General features: G+C 47.7%; 1 protein-coding gene across 1 annotated transcript in view; it reads right to left on the bottom strand.

The window, feature by feature from the left end:
• Nucleotides 1–22,358, bottom strand: part of ADAMTS2 (ADAM metallopeptidase with thrombospondin type 1 motif 2) — a 382,685-nt gene that overhangs the window by 3,014 nt on the left and 357,313 nt on the right. The window contains exons 14-21 of the mRNA XM_036240254.1: nt 14,931–15,054; nt 14,305–14,385; nt 12,447–12,613; nt 10,971–11,130; nt 8,970–9,102; nt 7,766–7,973; nt 6,080–6,209; nt 5,131–5,220 (exon numbers count right to left, since the gene is read on the bottom strand). Of these exons, the coding sequence (XP_036096147.1) occupies nt 5,131–5,220; nt 6,080–6,209; nt 7,766–7,973; nt 8,970–9,102; nt 10,971–11,130; nt 12,447–12,613; nt 14,305–14,385; nt 14,931–15,054 (1,093 nt within the window). The remainder of the gene's footprint in view (nt 1–5,130; nt 5,221–6,079; nt 6,210–7,765; nt 7,974–8,969; nt 9,103–10,970; nt 11,131–12,446; nt 12,614–14,304; nt 14,386–14,930; nt 15,055–22,358) is intronic.

Below are 22,358 nucleotides of genomic sequence, written 5' to 3'. Positions count from 1 at the left end.
AGAAATCAAACTGGAAGATCCAGAGATATGGCTTTCAGGGTTTTAAAACTGATAGATGAAATCTTACACAGATGCTCAAAATATGAGACAGATGAAATCACTGCAGCCTTCTTTGAAACTGACGGGGTGGGAGGGGCTCAGAGTCCCACTTTCTTCCTTCCCCCCTCCCTGGCCACTTCCCCTTTCTGAGCTGTGAAAACTGTTGGTCACAGACCTTAGGGAGACCCAAGGGAACTTTTGATAAGACTAGGTGTAAGCTTTAATAGTCAACTGGGGTTGGGGCAGGGGCAGAGGGATGGGACAAAGATGGAGCCTGGCCTGGCAGTACAGTTGGGAGTGGGGCTACTCCTGCCACAAAGCAACACCCTCTCCTGTCACCTGAGCCTTTTCCTTCATTCATAACAAGGTTGGTATTAAGCATTTCCCTTACTTGTCTTTCACTAGGCTGGAATCCTGAGAAGCAGGCATCATATCAGTCTAGAGCAAGGGCTGGCCAACTATGATCTCAGGCCAAGTCAGTCCCTCAACCTGATTTGGTAAACAAGGTTTTACTGGAACAGGCATGCCATTTATTATCTATGGTTGCATTCTCAATACAAAGGCAGATTGAGTAGTTGTTGGGGAGACAACATGCCCCCCCCCGCCCCCCGACACCTAAAATATTTACTGTCTGGCCCTTTAGAGGAAAGCTTTGCTGACTTCTGGTCAGGTGTTTGGCAGTGTCCCCAGTGCCTGGATCAGAGCTTGACACAGAAAGCACTTGGCTTCTGTTGCTGAGTAAATGGACAAATTGGGATGAGCAGTCCGTCTCCCTGCCACAAATAGGCTGGTGACAGCTGGGGGCCAGGCTTCACCTTCCAGGGTGCCTCCCTTCTACCTGGCTCATGTATTGGACATCTTGGTCTGATTTCCTTTTAATAGTGGGCTGCATTGCTTTAAGTTTTTAAAAATTAAAATAAGTCAATGAAGTAAAAATAATTGAGAAAACTACTGACCAAGAGCTGGGCCTAAATTTAAAAATAATCATTACCTGCACTCTTGAAAAGATGCCAATGATTGTATATTTTTTAGTAGCAACACTTAGCAGAGAACCCTGAGATGAAGATGAAATTATAACACTGAAGGCTGAACACATGTACTGAGGACACTGACTGGCCCAGGATCTCTACCAAGATAATAATATCAGTTTCATAACACTTGATCTTCAGCCATTTCCAGTAGCTAAGGCACTGGCAAGACCAATTGCCTTCCAGTGAACAAACCATTGAGAGTGATCCCATTTTCCATAAATTGAAGTAATCTCTGTGCCATTCCTACAATCTTGACTATATCTGAATACCACCTGTGTTATTATTTACTTAGTAGTTTCCTCCTTTAAATTAATTCCTTTTGCCTTGGCCAGTTTGGCTCAGAGGTTAGAGTATTGGCCTATGGACCAAAGAGTCTTGGGTTCAATTTCTGGTCACATATCTCGGTTGCAGTTTTGATACTCACAGGGCCATGCAGGAAGTAACCCAATTGATTTCTCTCTCTCTCTCTTTTTCTCTCTTTCTCTCTCTCTCCCTTCCTCCCTCCCACTCTATCTAAAAATCAATGGGAAAGTATCAAGTGAGGATTAAAATAAACAAATAAACATTTTTAACTTAAATTTTATTTATTTATTTATTTATTTATTTATTTATTTATTTATTTATTTATTCCTCACCTGAGGGTATTTTCCCATTTATCTTCAGATAGGAAGGGGGAGTGGGAGAGGGAGAGGGAGAGGGAGACACATTGATGCGAGAGAGACCAATCGATTGGTTGCCTCCCACATGACTCTGACCAGGGCCAAGGACCAAATCGCAACTGAGATACATGCCCTTGACTGGAATTGAACTCGTGACTTTTTGATCCAAGGGCCGATGCTCTGACTGCTGAGCCAAACTGGCCAGGGCACTTAAATTTTATTTTAGAAGAAAATTTTATACTACCATTCATGTAAAAGTAGTGTGGTAAATAAGGTGACCCTAAACAAGATACAAAGAAAAGTTTTACATCCTCTTAAGTCAATTTGTAAGTCCAATTTTAATTCCACAAATTCTGGGGAGATACTCCTGACTGCCTGAGTCGGAGAGAAATGAGCAAACGTGAGAGAGATGCCGGCCAGAACTTGTGCCAAGTGAGACTTTCTCCTGAGGTGGTCATGAAGGACAACAAGAATGAGGACAGGGCTGCTGCATGGTACTCGGGCCACCTTTACAAGTAACTTAAATCATCTTCATTCCCCACTCTTGGTAAAAGGCTGGGATAGAGAGAACTTCATTTTCTTTTCTTGGTCAAGCATAATGCACCATTTCCCCTTTCAAAAGATTGTGTAAAAATTAAAAAAGTGGGAGGCATCCCTCATCTGTCACACCCTCCATCACCTTGGCTGTCCTCAAACACACAGCACTATGGGCTGCCCGGAGCCCCTGTAGTGGGGTTTCTCCAAGTCTGACCAGAAAGGAAACTGAGTGGACGTAGTTCTGTCAGATAGAAGTAGTCTTGGTCTCCTTGTCTCTCTTGAGCTGGAATTCCTTTCAATGGTCAGAGCTCTGGGAAGGCTGGACTTGGCCACAACTACTATGACCTCTACCCTGCACACTGATACCTGGTTCTTGGAACTGCCCAGAAGCCCATATCCATGACTCACGGTGGCCCATGTCATTATCTTTCTTTTTCACTGTCTCCCTTCTCCCTACGTGCGACCCCTTTGTAGAAAAGGGAGAAGAGAGATACCTCCCCACTGGCAGGGTACCACTCAGGCCCCAGATGAGGAGGTCCCTGTTGGACCCTGACCTTCTGTTTCGTCCTTGTTAGCAAGGTGAATGAACACACAGGCACTGTGGCTTCTGGGGCAGGCCACAGGAGACATGGGCAGGCATGGCTGAGCACATACACTCATGAATGTTGCAGGCCAGTTGCCCAGAGCCATCACTGCCTTGCCCCTCTCCTGGCTCAGACTCTCCTGGGCCAGAAGGGCACCTCTTCTTTCCTGAACAGAGAGCTGAGAACTGACCCAGGAGCCAGGATGATGGCTTGATGGTGACCCAGGGCATAGTGACCTGGACCAGCACTGTCTTGGATACTGACTTCATGTTTCCACTCCATGGGCTCTGATCGCCTTCCTGACTGTAAGAGCACCAACAAAGAGGAGAGAACACAGACGTTCCTGGAGGTACTTGTTTAGCACTGATGATTCAGAACTCAAAATCATAGCAGAGTGTCTTCACAGGGGAGGAGCTATGTCTCAGTGGAAGAGGGACCCTAAACATCTGTGCTCGGCAAGGGAAAGGGAGCAGTAAATTCACATGAATCAGAACCCAAGGAACTGATGGGGCAGAAGGGCATCCACAGCTCTATGCGCCATCAGCCATAGAGAGGATGAGAAGGAGCCAGCCAACAGTGTGCCGAACCCAAGCACCCAGTTTCACTGAACTTTTATTGACTTTATTTGTGGACTGCATGACAGGAAGTCTTTCCAGCGTTAGTAAGAATAAAAGGTCATTTTCACAGTCACTTTGGCACACACTGAAGTGGTCTCATAAAAAACAAAAAACCAGAAGAGCAATGACAATGGAACCTGTATAATAAGTCATAAATACATACAAAACACTAATAAAATATCCCTGATAAACCAAAGTGCATATAGACAGAGAGAACAATGCCCAGGAGCATATTGCACCTTCCCAGAGTCACTCGTGTCACTTGCGTGGCCTAGTCAAAGTTGAAAGTTAACAGTCGTGAGAATTAGTATGCATTACACACCAAGTATTTACATAACAGTAATTAGTGCCAAGAGGGCTGGTAGTGATGGTGGGGATGCTATTCACAGGTAGACAGCACTGGGGTGTGCAGTGGGAGTTACAGCAAGTGGGAGTGCTACGCTGGTCACTTGAATGGTGCCCTCTGGAATAAGGCAGAGCTGTGGGAGTGCCCGCAAGGGCTCCAGCAATAGTCAGCGCCCAATGGCCAGTGGGTCTCCTTCCCACACAGGTAGCCTAAGAGCGCCAGGGTCCCTGCATAGGCCAAGGGGCACAGGGATCCAGGCCACCTGAAACCTTATCTCTGGCCAAAGGTGGATAACTTGGACTGTCTTCCCTTAGACCTGCACTGCTGGCCTGCTACCTGAATCATGATCCCCTCTGAAGCTGAAATTACCAGCTAATTCTGTTACCTTTCAACTTTAAGGCATTTTCTACATAGTTTTGTCTAAGCAAAAAAGCAATAAAAATTGAGGTAATTCTGTAGTTGTTCACTCTGGCAGGTGGCCGCACCCACATCAGTCTCTCACTCTCTCACCTCTGTGGGTGGGATCATGTGCACAGATGAGAAAAGACCATTGGAGCTAATGGACAAAGAATGGGAGTGGCGGTGTGTCCCTATGTCCCACTGGAGGTCCACATACCCGGCCTCCTCCACTTGCCCTGAACCTGCCTGAAGAGACAGGACATGGGGATGAGGGCTGTGTCAGTTGGACACCAAGGCCACAAGAAGCAGGCCACAGTTGCATGAGTTAGGAGGACACACTCAGCAGAGGGTCAGCAGCAGCAGCAGCAGCAGCAGCGGAAGAGGCATCCGGGAAGCCCCCGATACAATGCCGGACCCTTAGGGCCAGGCCACCCAGCATGGCAGCACAAAACTGCAGGCCTTGAGAACCCCAGCCTCTCGATGGTGGGTGCATTTAAAAGGGAACGGGCAGGCTTCCCTTTGACTTCCAACCTGAAGCTCCAGCTTGGAGAGCTGTGGCTCCACGAGGTGGTCACCAAGTGGCCACATTCAAACTTTGGCCTCTGGCCCTTTCAGCACCATAACAGATCTTTGACCCTTTACAAGCCATCACCAACCAGGTCCCAGCACCCCCAGAAGAGGCCAGTGCCAGGGCCATGCCTCTGTGAGGCTGGCCTTCCTGGCCAGGCAGGTAACCAGGCGGCACTGAAGGAGATGGTCGAGCACAGAGGCCCAGGAGAAAACAGATTCAACTAAGAGCACTCAGCAAGAGTCAGGGGAGTTTTCCATAGAAAGAGAGGAGGGGAGCCCATGGCAAGCTCCAGAAGGTGCAGGGCATGCACTGGAGGGCAGAAGCAGAGTTATAAATGGGCCGGTTACTTGACGAAGTCTTCTGGACCTGTGAGTCTGGGTCTGGTCGGGACAGCCACTGAACCACATAGCTCTTCTTGGAGGGGTCAGAGATGTTTCCTAGAGGGAAAGAGAAAGGGACTGCGGCTGCTGAAGCACCAAGCCAAGACCTCCCCATCCCCCTGCTCTATACACCCTGGTGTCCTTGGGAAGGGCAACGAGAGGGCATTCACTGTGCTCCCTTGTGACAGATGAGACTCAATCTGGTACCATCTCCCAGACCAACAGGGAGTATCAGGAAGGCAGGGATGGGCTGAGTCTGCTCCACTCTTCATCAGCTATAGAGCAGCTATAGCACACAGGCTCTGGCTGGCCTCTTAATCTGCACACTGCTCCTCCACACCTGGTCAGGCTCCCAGGCCAAGCAGTGCACAAACTGCCCACTCCAGGAATGCAGGGACCAAGTGACTCTGTATCTATCACCCCCCAGCTGGGGTGGAACACCTGACCCCCCTGAACTTCATTCTATGTAGACAGAACTTGTACTGGGGTCTATATCTTGAGCTGTTTCAGGGACCAAAATGGTCAAATGTCCAGCATTTGCCAAGGTGTTTGCATGCAGTCAATATTTTGATTGTTCTCTGTGCAAGGCACAGGGCAGCTGTCTGGCTGAACCTCACTGTGTAGTCACGTGAACCTGGTACCATCTTTCAGACAAACAGGAAGTGTCAAAAAGGCAGGAATGGGCTGAGTCCACTCCATCCTTCTTCAGGGCCTGACCTGGCCTGGAGATTAGCAGTTTCTTACATTCCCCACTATGGAAAGACCCCTCCCCCGTCCCAGCCTGGGAGGGCTCAACTACTTCAAGGTCAGAGATGCTGAATCCGGGCCACTTGTGAGAAGAGCATTTGCCTGGACCAACCCCCTGGCCTTGGGCTTGTGTAGTGAGGCCCAGAGAACAGAGCAGCAGAGGGCTTACCTGGACAGGAGCCCAGCTTGCAGATCCTTGCTGTCTCAGGTCGCTCCTCCTGGCAGATCCCAAAGCTGTCATCTGTTGTGCGGCAGAGCACCGGCCGCTCCTGGGTGCCATTGCCGCAGGTTACAGAGCACTGCAGGTGGAGAATCACCAGTCAGGGCCCACTTCCCCTGCTGAAGGCCTGGAAGAGCCTCCCACGCATGTACCCTCATAACATGTGAGAGGTGGAGAGGGACGGGGAGAGTATGGACTAGAGGCCAGCTCATCTTCACCCCAGCTTTAGGTGGCTACCTCAGTTTCCTTGGGCTCTGAAGAGGGGACACACATGCTTATGTCTCAGTTATTGTGAGTTAAAGAGAGTGACTGTGCAGGGCCTGACATTTGGGAATGCTCTGGCTACAGGAGGCCTGAGACCCAGAAAATCCTGCTGTGTACTGGGGACCACAGGGAAAGCTGAGTCCAGGAGGTTTTGGCAGAGGACTATTCCCTCTGACCTTTCTTCCACCTCTGTCCCTGCCCACAAGGCTTTATACTACCAGAACCCTTGATGGCCCCTCCAGCCCCAGTACTCCTCTGCCTTCTTTATGGGAGGGGCCAGCAGGAGAAGTCACACCCAAACTCTTGGTTTGGCTTACAACTGGCCCAGCCCTGAGCAAGGATGATTCTCAAGTTTTTGCCCTGTGTGTGAGAAAGGGTTGACTCAGCAGACCTGGTTGCTCAAACCCTATGCAATCCCAAGAAAGGCCTATTTGCAGGACTGGCCCTTGGGCATCTCCTGGAAACCAAGTCCATGGAATGTTCTGTCTGGTAAGAATGTTTTTCATGCCTGAGGCCTTGAGTTACACTGCACCGACAACATAATGTCTGCTGAGCAGCACCTGCTATCCCACTGGGGTCTGGAGCTTCAGTAACTGACATCATCACATATACCGGCACTGTTTGCCTATGTGACTGATCCCCAGTAAAAACCCTGGACAGCCAGCCTTGGTGTGTTTCCTGGTTAGCAGTACTTCATATGTGTTATTGCACTTTATTGCAGGGAGAATCAGGTGCATCCACTGTGAGCCCACTGGAAGGGACACCTGGAGGCATGCACTGGCTTCCTCTGGCCTTTGCCGTGCCCTTCTTCCCTACCCTAATTTTACTCTGAGCTCTCCTTGTAATAACCCATAACCATGAGTATACCAACCTCTGAGTGCCATGATGCTTCTAGTAAATTATGGACCCCAAGGCTGAATGTGGCTATGAGCTGGAGGTCAATGCTCATATCAGCTCAGCCCTTTCTCCAGAACTGCTGCTCAGTCCCGGAGACCATCCACATTACTGTTTCTAGCCCAAGTCTAAGCCCTCCTTTGTTTGTGTCCTCTCCTGCTTGGCCAGCCTTCGACCACACATCCACCTTCAGAGATAAGAACCTGGGCCTTCTGAGTAACCTGGAGGCTAGGCTGCCCTCAAGTCTCCTGGGATTCCAAGTGCCTATTGCACATGGGAGCCCCAGCTCCAAGAACACACATTCCACTGAATTTTAAACAGAGCATTGGTTGCATGGCACCATTGATGCCCTGAGACCTACAGGATGTGGCCCAGGGGAAAAACTGAATCCAGACAAAGGCAGGATGCCCCAGCCACCTCAGTCTCACCCAAGATTGGTTTGGGGGTCAAGAACACAGGGCCAGGGGGCCTACTTACCTGAGACCAGGGTCCAGCCCGCCACCTACCAGGACAGAGCTCTCGGTTGCAGGCCCGGCGGCCCTCGGGCCGAGCATCGTTGCAGTGCTTAGTGTGCATTGAGCGGGTGGTGTTGTCGTGCAGCAGCTGAACACAGCGCACAGAGCGAACCTGGGTGCCTGTCCGCCCACAGCTCTGACTGCATGGCTCCCATTCACCCACGACCCATCTGCCAGGGCAGAGTGGCACACAGTCAGTCTCTCTATGGTGTCAGTGGGCAGAGAGAAGGCCTCCTGCTATCCCAGGTATGGCTTTCTCTATTCTTACAAAGGTGCTTGCTGTGCCTCTGCCTGAGGTTCTGCAAATAATGAACCCTACACATATCCATTGCTGGGAGCCCTGGTGGTGGTGGTGGCCATGGACAGCCTAGGCCTGAGGGACCCTGTCAGTCTCTGTCCCTTGTCTGGCTCTGGCTCTGGCTCTGCCCTTTGACTTCAGCTTCTGCTGACATCACCGACCCTTCTGGAGAGCAGTGTCAGCTCCCTCAGCAGCTGACCAAGTATGCCCCCACCTAGTACCAACTGTCTTCTCTGCTCAGGCCCAGACATGCGGTTCCACCAGGCCATGGGGCTAAAGGTCAAGGATACAGCCACTTCTATGGCCTGTCTTGGAAACACCCCGCACAGGACCAGAATTCAGCCCTGTACCATGAGCCTCTGTCTCCTCTTCTGAGCATTACCACTTGTAATCTCTAAAATGCACAGTGTTTCAGCTTTGCAAGTCTGAAGCAGGGGTGCACGTCTTAGACTCCACAAAACGGTGAATGACAAGGAATCCATAAAACATCTAGGGTAATATGAAGCCTGGATCCACTGGGGGCGGAGGGCAGATCCCACACCTCCCTCCACTGAAGCCCTGGGATATCTGTCCTCTACTCCCTCTAGTACAGTGGTTCTCAACCTGTGGGTTGCGACCCCTTCGGGGTCGAACGACTCTTTCACAGGGGTTGCCTAAGACCATCGGAAAACACATATTTCTGATGGTGATTCATAACAGTAACAAAATTACAGTTATGAAGTATCAACAAAAATAATTTTATGGTCGGGGGTCACCACAACATGAGGAACTGTATTAAAGGGTCGCGGCATTAGGAAGGTTGAGAACGACTGCTCTAGTGGGACCCAGAGGCTGGGGGACAGGGAGCTGGGCAGCCCCAGGCACTTACACAGGCTGGGAGCACTCCTGTGGGTTGCAAGCCCGGCGGATGGCTTTGGGCTTCATGAGGGCGTCGCAGAAGCCTCTGTGCACCATCTTGAGGTCCAGCCTTCGACGGCAGCCATACTTGGTGAACTGGAACCCTGAAGATAAGAGCTCAAGGGGGCTCAGTGGGGTGGTGTGGCCCCTCTACAGGGCTCAAATGAAGCAGATTCACCTACAGCTTCAGCCCTACCTTCTCAAATTTCTGATGGGGTGGGATAGTGTGCCCAAGCCAGGCTTGGAAATATCTATCCTGGTGTCCTCCCAGCACCCTAGGCCGAGTGAGGGTGAGAGGCCAGAGAGAGTGACCACATTCTTCCTGGTCCCTTGGCTAGTCTCCTGGGGCAAGAGGGAAGGATTTGTTTCCTCTCCTGCCCCTAAAATTAAAATGCACTGAGGACCTGGCATGACTCAGGAGTTGGCTAAACATGGGAACACATTCTGCAAGTTTCCTCTCACTGTCCAGTGCAGCAGTCCTCAGCTGGGGGTGATTTTGTATGCAAGGACTTCTGAAAATGTCTGGAACACGTAGTTGTCACAATGGCGGGAGGGGTTCTATGGGCATTAGCTGGGAGTGTTGCTTAACATCCTACAATACACAGGACAGCTCCTCAACAAAAAATTATAGAGACCAAGGTGTCAGCAGTGCCAGGGTCACAAAGCCCCAGGTTAGTAGACAACACATGAGAGAATATGATGGGGCAGCTTGATCTAGTCTGAGCATCTGGAGACGTCATAGAAAGTAGACGGGTAGGGGGTGGGTATTTGCTTAGTCAGAAGGCAATGGAGGGGCTCCCAGGGGAGGAGACAACCTATGTAAATAGCCTGAGGCAGGAGCAAGGCATGTTGAGGAGAAGCACCTAAAGCCAGGGTGACCAGGACTTGGTGAGCAGTGGGAGAGGTCAGCAAGTTCCTTGGACCTTGGAGGCAATGAGGAGAATTGTTTTTTATCCTAAGAGCAGAGGGAGCTACTGAAGGCTATAACACCAAGGAGGGACATGGTCGATTTTTCCCTTTAATACGTCACTCTGGGTGTAAGTGAACACACAAGGGCCAGGGAGAGAGCGAGGGGGATATGCCAGGGCTTGGAAGATGGGCCTAGCAGATGAGTCCTAGAGATATGTAGAAGCAAGAATCAACAGAACACACAGATGAAATCCATGGCAGTTGGGGAAGCTCAACAGGAGGCTAGGGATACCATTACCTAGATGGAAGCACTGGAAAGAAGAGAAGCTTTCTATCTGTCAGTGCTGGGGAGTAAGTGACCCAGCCCCTCAGCGAACACCTTTTTGGCATCTGAGGGAGGTCTGTCCTGGCCACCTGCTCCTGCAGGCTGAACTGTCTTCTTCTGCCTCTGATCTCTCATTCACCTCCCAGGAGCAGTGACCACTGTGTAAATCGGAACTTCTTGTATACCTGCATGTCCCACCCAACTGTGGACTCCTTGAGGTCTGGGGCAGGAGGAACCCCTCTGCAGCCAGCACTGCCCCAGGAAGATCTGGGAGGACTTTCTGAATGAACACAGGGAGGAACCCCTGCAGAGAGGGTGCCTCTACCCATCTCCAGCACAGCCCACATCTTCCTGTGCCCTGCCTCGTAATGCCATAGTAACCCATCCAAGCCACTGTCACAGCAACCTCTTGCCAGGCCAGCTCCTGCCTCCCACACTGATGTAAGTTCATGCTGGCATTGACAAAGCCCCACACATGCTCTCTGGCTGCCTTTGGCCTCTTGCCCTGAAGACCCCCCTTCTGCTTACCCTCTGCTCCCTCCCAGGCAGGACTAGGCCTTTGTCATCCAGACACAGATCACTGCCTCAGCCTCTCTGGCCAGTCTTCTCATGCATGGCACATGCCTCTGGCCAGGCAGTAAGTAGGCACTGGGAGCTCAGGAAACCCATAACCCAGAAGATCCTTCTCATTCAGGCCCAGGCTTCATCTGGGGTCCCAACCCTGAGAAGCCCCCTCACCTCCGCCACAGGGCTTGGAGCACAGAGACCACTTCTTCAGGGCCCACTCGTAGCCTATGGAGTCATCTTCCAGGACCTGGTTGTTGTCCACATTGAGTGAGTCCTCATGGATCATGTACTTGTACGTCAGCGAGATCCGGGTGTCTCCCTGTGGGATAACCTGTGCCCCCACATGGCCGTGAATGTGTCTGCCCAACTCTCCAAGTCAGTTTAGGAATGTCAGACACACACTTACAGCCCAGTCTCATTATTCGCGGTAGGTCCTTATGTTCTACAAAGTTCCCAATACTGAACCGCTGCTTTCAGGGATCATAGAGTTAGGGTCATGATATTTTCATCAGCCATAAATATGTAACCTTATTTTATATGTTTTCTATATAAAGACACCTTACTTAATGTATGTTTTCACTCCCTGCCATCTGACTTCTGGCCACTTTATTGTAACTCAGGCCTTGAAGGAAGCTCCTCTAACACGCTGCACTAGCTCCATAGGGCACCCCATAGCTTCTCTCCCTTGGGAACAGCACAAAGTGCTTTGGCATTATGCCTGAACAGTGAAATCATTCTATTAAAGCACAAAAATGTGAAAAATGTGGCACTTACTACACAGTGAAAAGGACACTTGTTTACAGTAATAGCTAAAACAAGAAGCAAAGTGTCACCTGGCTCCACCTCAGCTGGGACACACATGTCAAAGCAAAATATTTTTCACTGCTCTGCATTTGTATGCAAATAGCTGTCATTACAGATACATTTTAGCAAATAGGCAAATTTACCAATACAGAAACTGCAGGTCCTGAGGCCCACCTGCACATGCACTGGCAGGCAGGTCACCAAGAGCAATTGGGGGTGTAAGTCCCTGCAAGTGAAGCAAAGAACGCATTCTCTGGAAGGGGATGCTGGGGTCTGGGTGCCTACCCCCCACCATAGTGAGCTCACCTTAGCCTTATCTGTAGTGTTTTGATTTTTTTTACAGATCAAATATATTAGTTATGCATTTAAAATTAATTTTTAAAATGTGATTAGAAAATCAAGCCCTCTCTTGTACTCTCATAACCAGGAGCAGCCTGTGGTCTTGAACTCAGGGGACCTGGGGTCCAGTCCTGCTCAGGGACAAAGTCCAGTGTAAGCTGGGTCTGGTGGTCTAACATCCTGAGCCCCATCTGTCACTTCCAGGATGTGGTGCAGTTGGGATTTGATGGCAGATGTGAAGGAGCATGATGACAGGTGGTTATAAATGTCACTCAGCCTGGAAGCCAAAACCCTAACAGGGGAAAGTGCCTGAGGTCACGTGGGTGCAACACAGGGCCCAGAGCCCTGACAGGCAGCTCCATGTCTGTTCCTCACTCTGACACACAGATGGAGATTCTTGGTCCAAAGAACAGGCCAGAGAGGCTGTTCCAAGCATGGCCTGAAGGATGCAGGAGGCTCCATCCCTTACTCAGTGGCCACTTGCCCCCTGGCCTGGGGACTTACCAGCACAGCGATGGTACCATGAAGGGGGCCCATGGTCTGCACCGTCTCTCGGCCATCTTCATCCCGGTACTCCCACTCCACACCCATGGCGATGAATGATTTGGAATCTGGATCTATATCGTTCTCTTCATTTAAAATGAACTTGCCTGTCTCCAAGTTCTTGATGGCTGAAAATGGCAAAAGGGACCCCCCCACCATAATTACCAGGGGCAAGATCCAGGCATGCTTGGGGGGAGGTTGATGGGGCCCACTGGTTTGGGCAGGTGCAGCGAGTGTCCCTGCCGGACAGCCCGAATCACCTGAGAGCCCGGTTCACCCTTTTCAGCCGTAACTCATACCTTTCTTCCAGGCCCAAGGTCCTTTCCCAGACCTGCCCCCACAGGCCCTGGGGGGCAGGAGCTCTGCTCAGAAGTGGTTCAATGGCTATCAAGGCTACCTCCCTACTGTACACTTGGAGCACTCAGCAGGCACTCAAGAGCCCCTGCCTGCCCCGCCCCAACCCGCAGGGTACAGGGCATCTGCTGGGCAATAGGACACAGGGCTGGTGTGGGGGCTTCCTGCCATGGAGTGAGCATATGTCCACCTGAAAAGCAGGGTCTCCCCACTCCATCCATAGCAATGGCCCAGCCTGGTGCCCCACCAGTTCCCCTCATCCCCTGAAGAGGCTTGGCCTGACTGAGGGGACCACTCAGGCCACTGGGCATCTGCAAAGAATGTCTAGGAGCTGAGAACCCACACTTCTCATAGTGTGGAAGGAGGTACTGGGGAGTTGCTCAATGATTTTAGGGAGCCCACAGACAGGGCACAGGTTGAGGAAATAAATCCCTACATAATTCTTCTTTAACTCTCTGTCCACATCACAAAGTGAGCCTCAGTAGGAGCCATAGGTCCTCAACTTGTCACTGACTCTCTTGTCTACTGCAGAGAGGGAGACGACTTGGGACCTGGAATCTTTAGCCGTTCTTTTTTTTCAGTAACTGACTTTTATATTTGCCTTCTATTTAAGGCAAGTGGTACTGGTTTTGCATTTTGGGTAGCAATATAAAATTTCTTCTTAAAGTAAGAAAAATGAGTATTAAAAGACAGTGGTCTTTGTCATGTGTCAGCAGGGATGATGGTGAGGTCCTGAGCCAGTCTGACCTCCACAGACAAGGAAGAAGATTGGCCCCAAAATGGGGGAAGGAACTTGTCCAGGATACCCTCAACAACCTCCTGCATCACTTTCAGGCCCCATGACCCCCCCCCCCCCCCGAAGGTTGGGCCCAGATGCCTTTGCAGGGAGAGGGTGAGGATGGGTGGAGCCCCTGTAAGGAGTCTCAGTCAGCTTTGGGGAGCAGAGTCCCACTGGAAGAGGGTTGCCATGTAGGAAGGGGCACCCAAAGTTGTTGGAACATCCAACATTTCAAGAGTGGCCAGACATCTCTACTCCAGATAGAATCTCAGGAATTTAAAATTACACTAATGGAAAATATGCAAATACACTGTATGAGGTCATCCTCCGGCCTGCCTCCGGTCCTCTGGTTGGTTTGGGGGAGGCTACTCAGGGCTCTACTGCTGGCAGATCTTCCTGCCTTCCATTGGGTAGGGGGGTCAGTCCCCCTTAGCCTTGAGATGGGGAGTCATCCTGTGGGCTGGATCTGTGTGACACATATTCCCTCCACAGCTGCTGCAGGAGCCCTCTGATCCAAACACATGGCTTCTCTACCAAGAGGTGAATCTAGAAAAGGTCCGTAACATCGGCTGAGCCAGGGACAGGAAGGTGGGGCCCATCAGTTGGGCCTCTGACCCCTGGGGGCTCTGCCCATACCCAGAAGAGCCAGGCTGTGGATCTGCTGCATTCCTGGGCTGCAGGACTCACCCAGGTGATGGCTGGTAGTGTCTGCCTCCTGGATGAGCAGGTGTCTGGCTCCTGCAGGGATCTCAAACATCTTAATGTAACCTTTGTTAGGATGTGGGGAGACAAAGCCAAATCAGAGGAGAGGGGTCACAGGGGTGCAGACAAGGCATAGAGGGCCTTGTCCTCGAAGGCAGCTCCAGAGGCCTTGACCGCCCACCCAGAGGCAGCAACCTGTGCTTGGCAATGCAAAGAAATCCTGCTGACAGCCAGCTGAGGGCAGGGGCTAAGGGACACTGAGCAAGGGAACCACAGCTGCCTCACAGCCCTAGAAGGCAGGGGAGGGGTGACTACGACAGACTCCTGCCTTCAAATAGACATTTGAACCCACCCTGTGCACCTATATTCTGGCATTCTCTGCCCTAGCCCCTCACTCTGGCCCCCACTCTCCCTGTCCCCCACCCACCCTGTAGCCTGGCTCAAGCTGTTCTGACTTGGGTTCTCCCACCAATTCACCTTTCCAGATCCCTTCCCCCCAGGACAGTCATGAACCTAGACATAGCCCCAAGGACAAGTCCAGCCCACGTCTGTCTACCCAGCAGGTACTGTAGATATTCAGGCCCCAAGGCCAGAGGGAGGGGCTCACTTACCTAGCTTCTTAGGTGAGCGTGTGAACATGCCCTTGACCACTTTGCAGTGGGTGTTGTCCCCTCCACACACACCGCACTTGTCTTCTTGCTTGCTGGAGCCGATCACTCCATCACAACCCACCTTCTGTGAGGGGGAAGGGAGGTTGCAGTGTACACTGAGACCCCCTTCCCACTCGGGCTCTGGCCTGACCTGTGCCCCCAGAGCATTAGCACCTGTTCTTTGGGCATCCCTTCTTAGCAGTTCCCAATGCAGGGGGAAAAGATGGAGCTTTCAAGCTTTCATGTGCCCACCTGAGAACAGCTACTTCCCCTTACTTATTCACTCATCTAGACAGTATGACTTCAGCAGGCTCTGCACAGCCTAAACAGAACCACATCCTGAGACTGTCCTGGTTTGGCAAGCTGGCCTTAAAAATAAATGTTTCTGTCCTGAGGGCTGTAACTTAGACCTGGTCTTTGCCCTTTGCCCTAGGGCCACATGGTGCAGCTCCTGCATAGGCCCCTCCAGGGCTTCCACCCACAGCTTAGGCCTGGATGCCCCAGACTTCACATTGCCCTCAGCAACACAATGTACTCTTTAGTCTGTCTTCAGGTGTCTAGACAGGAGGTGACAAGAATTGGTAGATATAATTTTGCCTTCATTCTCTTGTGGCAGAATAGTAAGAAGCTAGGCAAATTCCTTGAAAAGTGGAAGAAGGGAAACTAAGACAATATAATTAGAGCAATTATATTTGAGCAATTAACAGCCAGCTAACGAATCACAAGGTTTTATCTTTCCTAATTAAGGACACTTAGGAGCAAATGGTTTACACGCTCCAAACTGTACTGGGACAGAACAGCCTCGGTCCTGGTTCCTCTTTGATGATGTTGTTTAAAAATAAAATTAACTGGAAAATAAACCCTGACCTCTTTATATACACATTTTGATGAATCAACATATTGAAGGACACACCTGAAAAACAAATGCATATTCTGTTAAGACCCTCCTCTGAGATCTCCCCTAGGATTCCCACCAGCTAAAGAAAGATGAAAAGTCTCAAGACAAAGGAGTTAACAGCACTCTTGCTAGAGCATTCCCACACCTTGTATCTCTGCTTCTTTTCTCCTAAACTCTAAGGGACCCCACAAGACTTGCAAACAGTAGAGTAGCAGGCAGTGGCAGCTTGTCCCAGGCATAACCCCTGAACCTGTCTCCAAGATCCCTTTTTCTCTTTCTCTCTTCTGCTGCTTCTTCTATCTTTGTCCTTCCTTTGTTTCATTGCCCCCAGCTTTAATAAACATACTGTCAAAGTCACGTGGACTTATGTTATAAAATTTTTCCTACATGAAGTCAAAATCCCAAATACTACCAGTGGGCCCAAGGTAGACCTGCTCTGGGCCCAGACCCCATCCAGTAACCCTCTCAACAAATACTTTCAATACTGTCCACTCCAGTGGCAAAAATTATTCCACACTCGCCCTGGCCGGTTTGGCTCAGCGGTTAGAGCATCGGCCTGCGGTCCTGAGAGACCTGGGTTCGGTTCCCGCTAAGGGCGCGTACCTCGGTTGCAGTTTGTCCCCGGCCCTGGTCGGTTGTGCGGGTGGCAGCCACTCGATGTGTTCCTTTCACATCGATGTTTCTCTCTCTCTCTCTCTGTTCCTCTCTCTCCCTCCCACTCTACCTGAACAAAAAATGGAAAAATGTCCTCGGGTGAGGATAAAAAAAAAAAAAATTATTCCACACTGAGTGGGGACATTACTTTGCCCAGGGTCACCGGGTAGAGGGAGTAAAAATTCAAGTTCTTTTACTCTTTGAAGCCCTGGCAGCACACCATTCACAGGACCACAGAAGCTGGAAAGAGAGCAGCCCCTGCATGTCGATGATCTAAGGCCACTTTCATACCAACATCCACACCCACAGCTTTCCTAGGTTAGCAAAGAAAATGACCTCTCCTCTGAGCTGGTCTGCTCCCCGTGCCATCCTAGTGCGTCATAACATTGTTTTCCTCTTTGCCCTGGCTGCCAGGAAGCTCACAGCCAATTCTCACCTCAAGATCCTCCTATCACCACCTCTGGAGAAACCCCCTTCTTCTCCTTTTTCTCTTCTATTTCTGACTTATCTTACTAGAACCTCTAAGGGCAGGGGCTCTACACCATGAAGGGGCTACAGAGCAGCGGTTCATGCATCATTTTTGAATGTATTGATAGAAGTTAACAAGCTTTGGTTTTATTGATTTATATGATCTTACGCCCTTTGAATCATTTTTGTTGGTACTGTACTCAGTGAGCAGAATGAAAAACAATCGATAAAATGAATATGATCATTTTTATTTTAATGATTTCTGAGGGAAAAAATTAACAAAGGAAGGGAACATGCTAAACTGGGGGAAAAATTGATCTTTTAAGGCATAGAAGTCTGAGCTGAAAGCATTATATCTGTCATTTCCTAGTCATGTAGTCTTAAAGGAACTCTGAGTTTGTTTCCACATTTGTAGCATGGAGTCAGAGCAGCCCACTCTGTCAGAGGTGTTGTCAGGGTGAGAGAAGATAGTCCTTGTAAGCATTCATATGTTGCCTGACACAGAGTATGACTTTAATGAGGGATGACTTTCTGAGGGGGACAATGGAGAGAAGGAGGAGGAGTGGAAGAAAACCCCCTTTCAGGCCAGGGCAGTTGCAATATTATGATGTATATTAAATACATATTTGGTCTTCATTCATTTCTGGCACAGAGCTCCTAAATTGCTATGAATTCCTTGTGCTGAGAACTTCAAAGGTGTCTTGTTATGCTAATGAGGTGACCTTTGACCCCATTTGAGGATGGGGGTTGGATGCCAAGAGACTCAATCATGTGAAGGGGGGTTAGAAGTTCCAGTCCCCACCCTGCAGGGAGGGGCTGGAGATTGAACCCAATCACCATTGGCCAATGACTTAATCAACCATATTAAAAAAATATAATAAATGGAGCCATTTTAAAATGGAGCTATTTTATTTTATTTTATTATTTATTTTTTTATTTTTTTATCCTCACCTGAGGACATTTTTCTATTTTTTGTTCAGGTAGAGTGGGAGGGAGAGAGAGGAAGAGAGAGAGAAACATCGATGTGAAAGGGACACATCGAGTGGCTGCCACCCGCACGACCAACCAGGGCCGGGGACAAACTGCAACCGAGGTACATGCCCTTAGTGGGAACCGAACCCAGGTCTCTCGGGACCGCAGGCCGACACTCTAACCGCTGAGCCAAACCGGCCAGGGCTAAAATGGAGCTATTTTAAAATGGAGCTGAAACTGCCTTGCAAGTCTTATTCCTCAAATCTTTGAAGTGTTAAAACAGGGCAAAATAACCTTTAGAATGGGCTTAAGCATCACTGTGCCCCAAAGAGCTGCCTGCAAAGCTATCAAGAAAGCAGTTATTATTACTACTGGACTGATAACTATTAGACTGAAAATTAAAAACAGTGTTTAGGATTAACATCACTGTGATGTTATCCACATCAATAGAAATGCCTTTGTTCTATTGATGCAATTGTTCCCCTTCACTTTCTCACAAATACCCTTTGCCTTTGTCTCCTAATCAAAACACTATTTGGGTTTCCACCTGAATCAGTGATTCCAGAATAGCTATTCTTTGATGCTTATTGCTTCTTACTTTGAAAGGCCTTTCATTTTTAGGTTAGCATATCTGATATCACAAACAGGATCTAAATGGATCTCACCGTCATGTCCAGAATCCCTGGTACTGAGTGCAGTACCAATAAAGCCTCTTTTGTACCCACTGTATCCATGGACTGTTGTCTAATCGACTGTGAAGCCCTGTTATGTTTGGACCTCCCTCCTTTTTTGATTGAGGTCAAATGATTTTCTCTGAGATAAGGTTTTTCCTTCAAGGATGAGGGTGGTTACCCCAGGTACTGGCATGTGTTATGATGCCTTCCTTGGCAGCAAAAGAATGCTGTATTCCCCCAAAAGGTACTCATTTAATTGTGCTTCTTTGTTTCCTTTTTTTGTCTCTGTTTGTTATGTTGTTTGTCCTAAGTGTAGACAGAAAAGGGGCCAACATAATAGCTATGTCTTTGTGTAGCTCACAACCTTAGAATGTTGTGGAAGAAGCAAGGCTTCTTAATTTTCTAAGGCAGCCCATAAAGAATGAAAAAGAGGTTGTAGAATTGTTAGATGTCACACAAAAAATTTAAACAATTGTCAATTATCAAAATTACAGGACACTCGACAGCTGCCACCATGGAAGTAAAAGGAAATTATTTAGCTAAAGCTATAGCTAAACCTGTTTATCATTCCCAAGGGAGACAGACAGGGATTCCATGTATCCAAGACTTCATGGCTCTCAGAAGCGACCCTAAGCTATGTGGTATCTGCAAACTAAAAAAAAAAAAAGTACCCAAATGAGAAGAAACATTCCAAAAATGAGTGAATGGATTTGTCGATCCATTGTTGAGGTATTTGTATAAATAAATAAATAGGTAGGTAAATAAATAAATAGACCTTGTTTTACAATGCAGTCCTTACAGGGCCAGAGGTATGGCTCCAGAAACAATTCAAAGCCCACCAAAACTTATCTGGGCCATCTAGTCTTGAGTTCACCTGCTTTTGTTGCAGAGGGCCTGTGGAGTAAATTTGGAGCTGTTAATAAATGTCTAGTGTTTTATTAGAGGTGTATTTCTTTTTTTTTAATCCTCACTTGAGGATGTTTTCCCATTGATTTTCAGATAGAATGGGAGAAAGGAAGGGAGGGAGAGAGAGAAACATCGATGTGAGAGAGACACATTGATTGGTTGCCTCCTGCATGACCCCAACCAGGGCCTCAGATTATACCACTACCCAGGTACGTGTCCTTGACTGGAATTGGACCTGAGACTCTTTGGTCTGCGGGAATATCTCTAACTGCTGAGCCATACCAGCCAGGGCATCCTTTTAAAATTTTTAAAAATGTTTTTGATTTTTTTTGAGAGAGAGGAAGGGAGGGAGAGAGAGAAATGTTGATGTGAGAGAGATACATTGATTGGCTGCCTCCTGCATGGCCCCACTGGGGATGGAGACCACAACCCAGGCATGTACCCTGACTGAGAATCGAAATGGGAACCTCTCACATGAGACGATGCTCAATCCACTAAACCACACTGGCTGGGCATAAAGGTGTGTTTCTTAAATATGTGTTTGCCAATAGAGGAAACTATGTTTCCAAAGGTTATAAAATGTGTTCACAAAGTCAATCTAGGAAATGCTGGTTGCTTACTTTTTGGTTATCATTGAAAACTGAGGTTTCTAAAAGTTAGAAATTCTAATTAAATTGAAAAGAAATTATATGATTTTGGTAATAGAAGGTAATAGAAGAATTTCATTTTTTGAGGGAAAAGAAAGTGCTATTCTAAGGAGAGGTACTTCTGAATGGGTAAGAAGGTTTGTGAAATCTATAGAAAGATTTGTGAAAGGTTGTGAAGGCTATAAAAGTTTGTGAAAGTTTAAAGTTTATAAACAAAACAAAACAAAACAAAACCCAGCCTGGCTCTCTCCTGTTGCTTAAATCCTTAAAACGGAGCCAAAGCTTTCTTTGTTTCCACCACACTTTCACAGCCCTTCAGTTTTTTTTCTTTTTGTTTTTGTTTTTTTTTTGGTATGTGCCCCTAGCGGGAACCGAACCCGGGACTCTCTGGTCCACAGGCCCATGCTCCAACTGCTGAGTCAAACTGGCCAGCACCCTTCAAGTTTTTTTATGGAGCGTCCCAACAAATCTTCCTGCTTGGCATTTATACACTTCCCTCTCCTTTTCTAAAAAGCCATCAAAAGCAAATGAGAAAATTCTTTCATCTTCTCTACAAAAAGTAATAATTCAGATCATGTGTATAGTTTTTAGTCTTCATGTATATGGTCTTAATGTGTTGATCTGTGTATTATATGTGCTGTGCTTTCTGTCTTCAGATGGCGTTACTAAAGGGTGATATTTTATTGACCTAAAGAGTAAATACTAAAGAGATTAAATGTAGAGGTTGTGGTCTGGAAAAATATTTAATATTAAAACTGATTTAAGTTTGATTATATCTTTTAGAGTTATTGCCATAAAATATATGTTTATTTTACCTAGATTTACAAAGAGTTTATGATTATTTTTTTGGTTAAGTATATTTGACAACTATCCTAAAGTTTGAATTTTAAGAGACTTTTTAATTGAGAGATGGCTTTGAGTTATCCCAATGGACCTGAAATACTTTAAGGGTTTATTTTTTCTCCTTATTAAAAAAAACAAACAATTTTCAAACTAATTGGACCTATTTAATATACTTGAAATTACATGGGAAGTTTTGCCAAATAAAAAAATAATAATAGCCCTGGACTTAGGGGTTAGAGTGTGAGCCCATGGACCAAAGAGTCTTGGGTTTGATTCTGATCAAGGGCACATATCACAGTTGCAGTTTGTCCCTGGCCCAGGTCGGTGTTGTGCAGGAAGTGACCAGTCAATGTGTCCCTCTCACGTCACATCAGTGTTTCTCTTTCTCTCCCTCCTTCCCACTCTATCTGAAGATAAATAGAAAAATATCCTTGGGTGAGGATTAATAATAATAATAATAATAACAACTAACTGTTCTATTTGTATACATACATTTTTTATTAAAATGGATATTCTAAAGATTTCTGTCTGCCCTAGGGAGGAGCTTGCAAATGTTCAAAGCCAGGTTCAAACAAGGAGCTTCCAGGGGTAGCAGGTATCCTGTCATTGACACTGGAAAAGCCAAAAGTAATGATTCCCTGTGAGGGCATTCGGCAGCAGTACTCCGGATGTTTGTGGTCCACACATTGGAAGTTTATGAATTATTTTCAATGTTCATTGCACACTTCTGATAAGCCATGTGCAACATTTTAAAATCTAGCATGTTATTTGTTCTTTATATATTGAAATTGGTTATGGAATCTAAATACTTTATATTATTCTCTACACAGTAATTATTATTTACCAAGAATTTATTGTCTTGGAATGTTATATCTTATAGAAAAGCAAAAGTTTTTTTTTTTATCCTCACCTGAGGACATTTTTGTATTTATCTTCAGATAAAGCAGGAGGGAGAGAGGAAGGAAGAGAGAGAGAAACATTGATATGAGAGAGACACATTGACTGGTTGCCACCCACACGACTCCAACTGAGACTGGCGACAAACTGCAACCAACGTACATGCCCTCAGTGGGAACAAATCCAGGACTCTCTGGTCTGTAGGTTGATGCTCTAACCGCTGAGCCAAACCGGCCAGGGAAAAAAGCAAAAGATTTTTTTTTTTTATCAATAGCATTATAATCAGATCTCTAACCATGCCATTTTAAGATTTGTCATTGTTTTACTCTGATTCATTTGAAGATATGTTACATCTTTAGAAAAATCCATGAAAAGGACTCTGACTTACTCGAAATTACAGGTTTTTAAGCAGGTCATTATCTTTAAACTG

Source organism: Molossus molossus, unplaced genomic scaffold (assembly GCF_014108415.1).
Source record: "Molossus molossus isolate mMolMol1 unplaced genomic scaffold, mMolMol1.p scaffold_m16_p_4, whole genome shotgun sequence".
NCBI lineage: Eukaryota > Metazoa > Chordata > Mammalia > Chiroptera > Molossidae > Molossus > Molossus molossus.
This window is presented reverse-complemented; position numbering and strand designations above follow the sequence as displayed.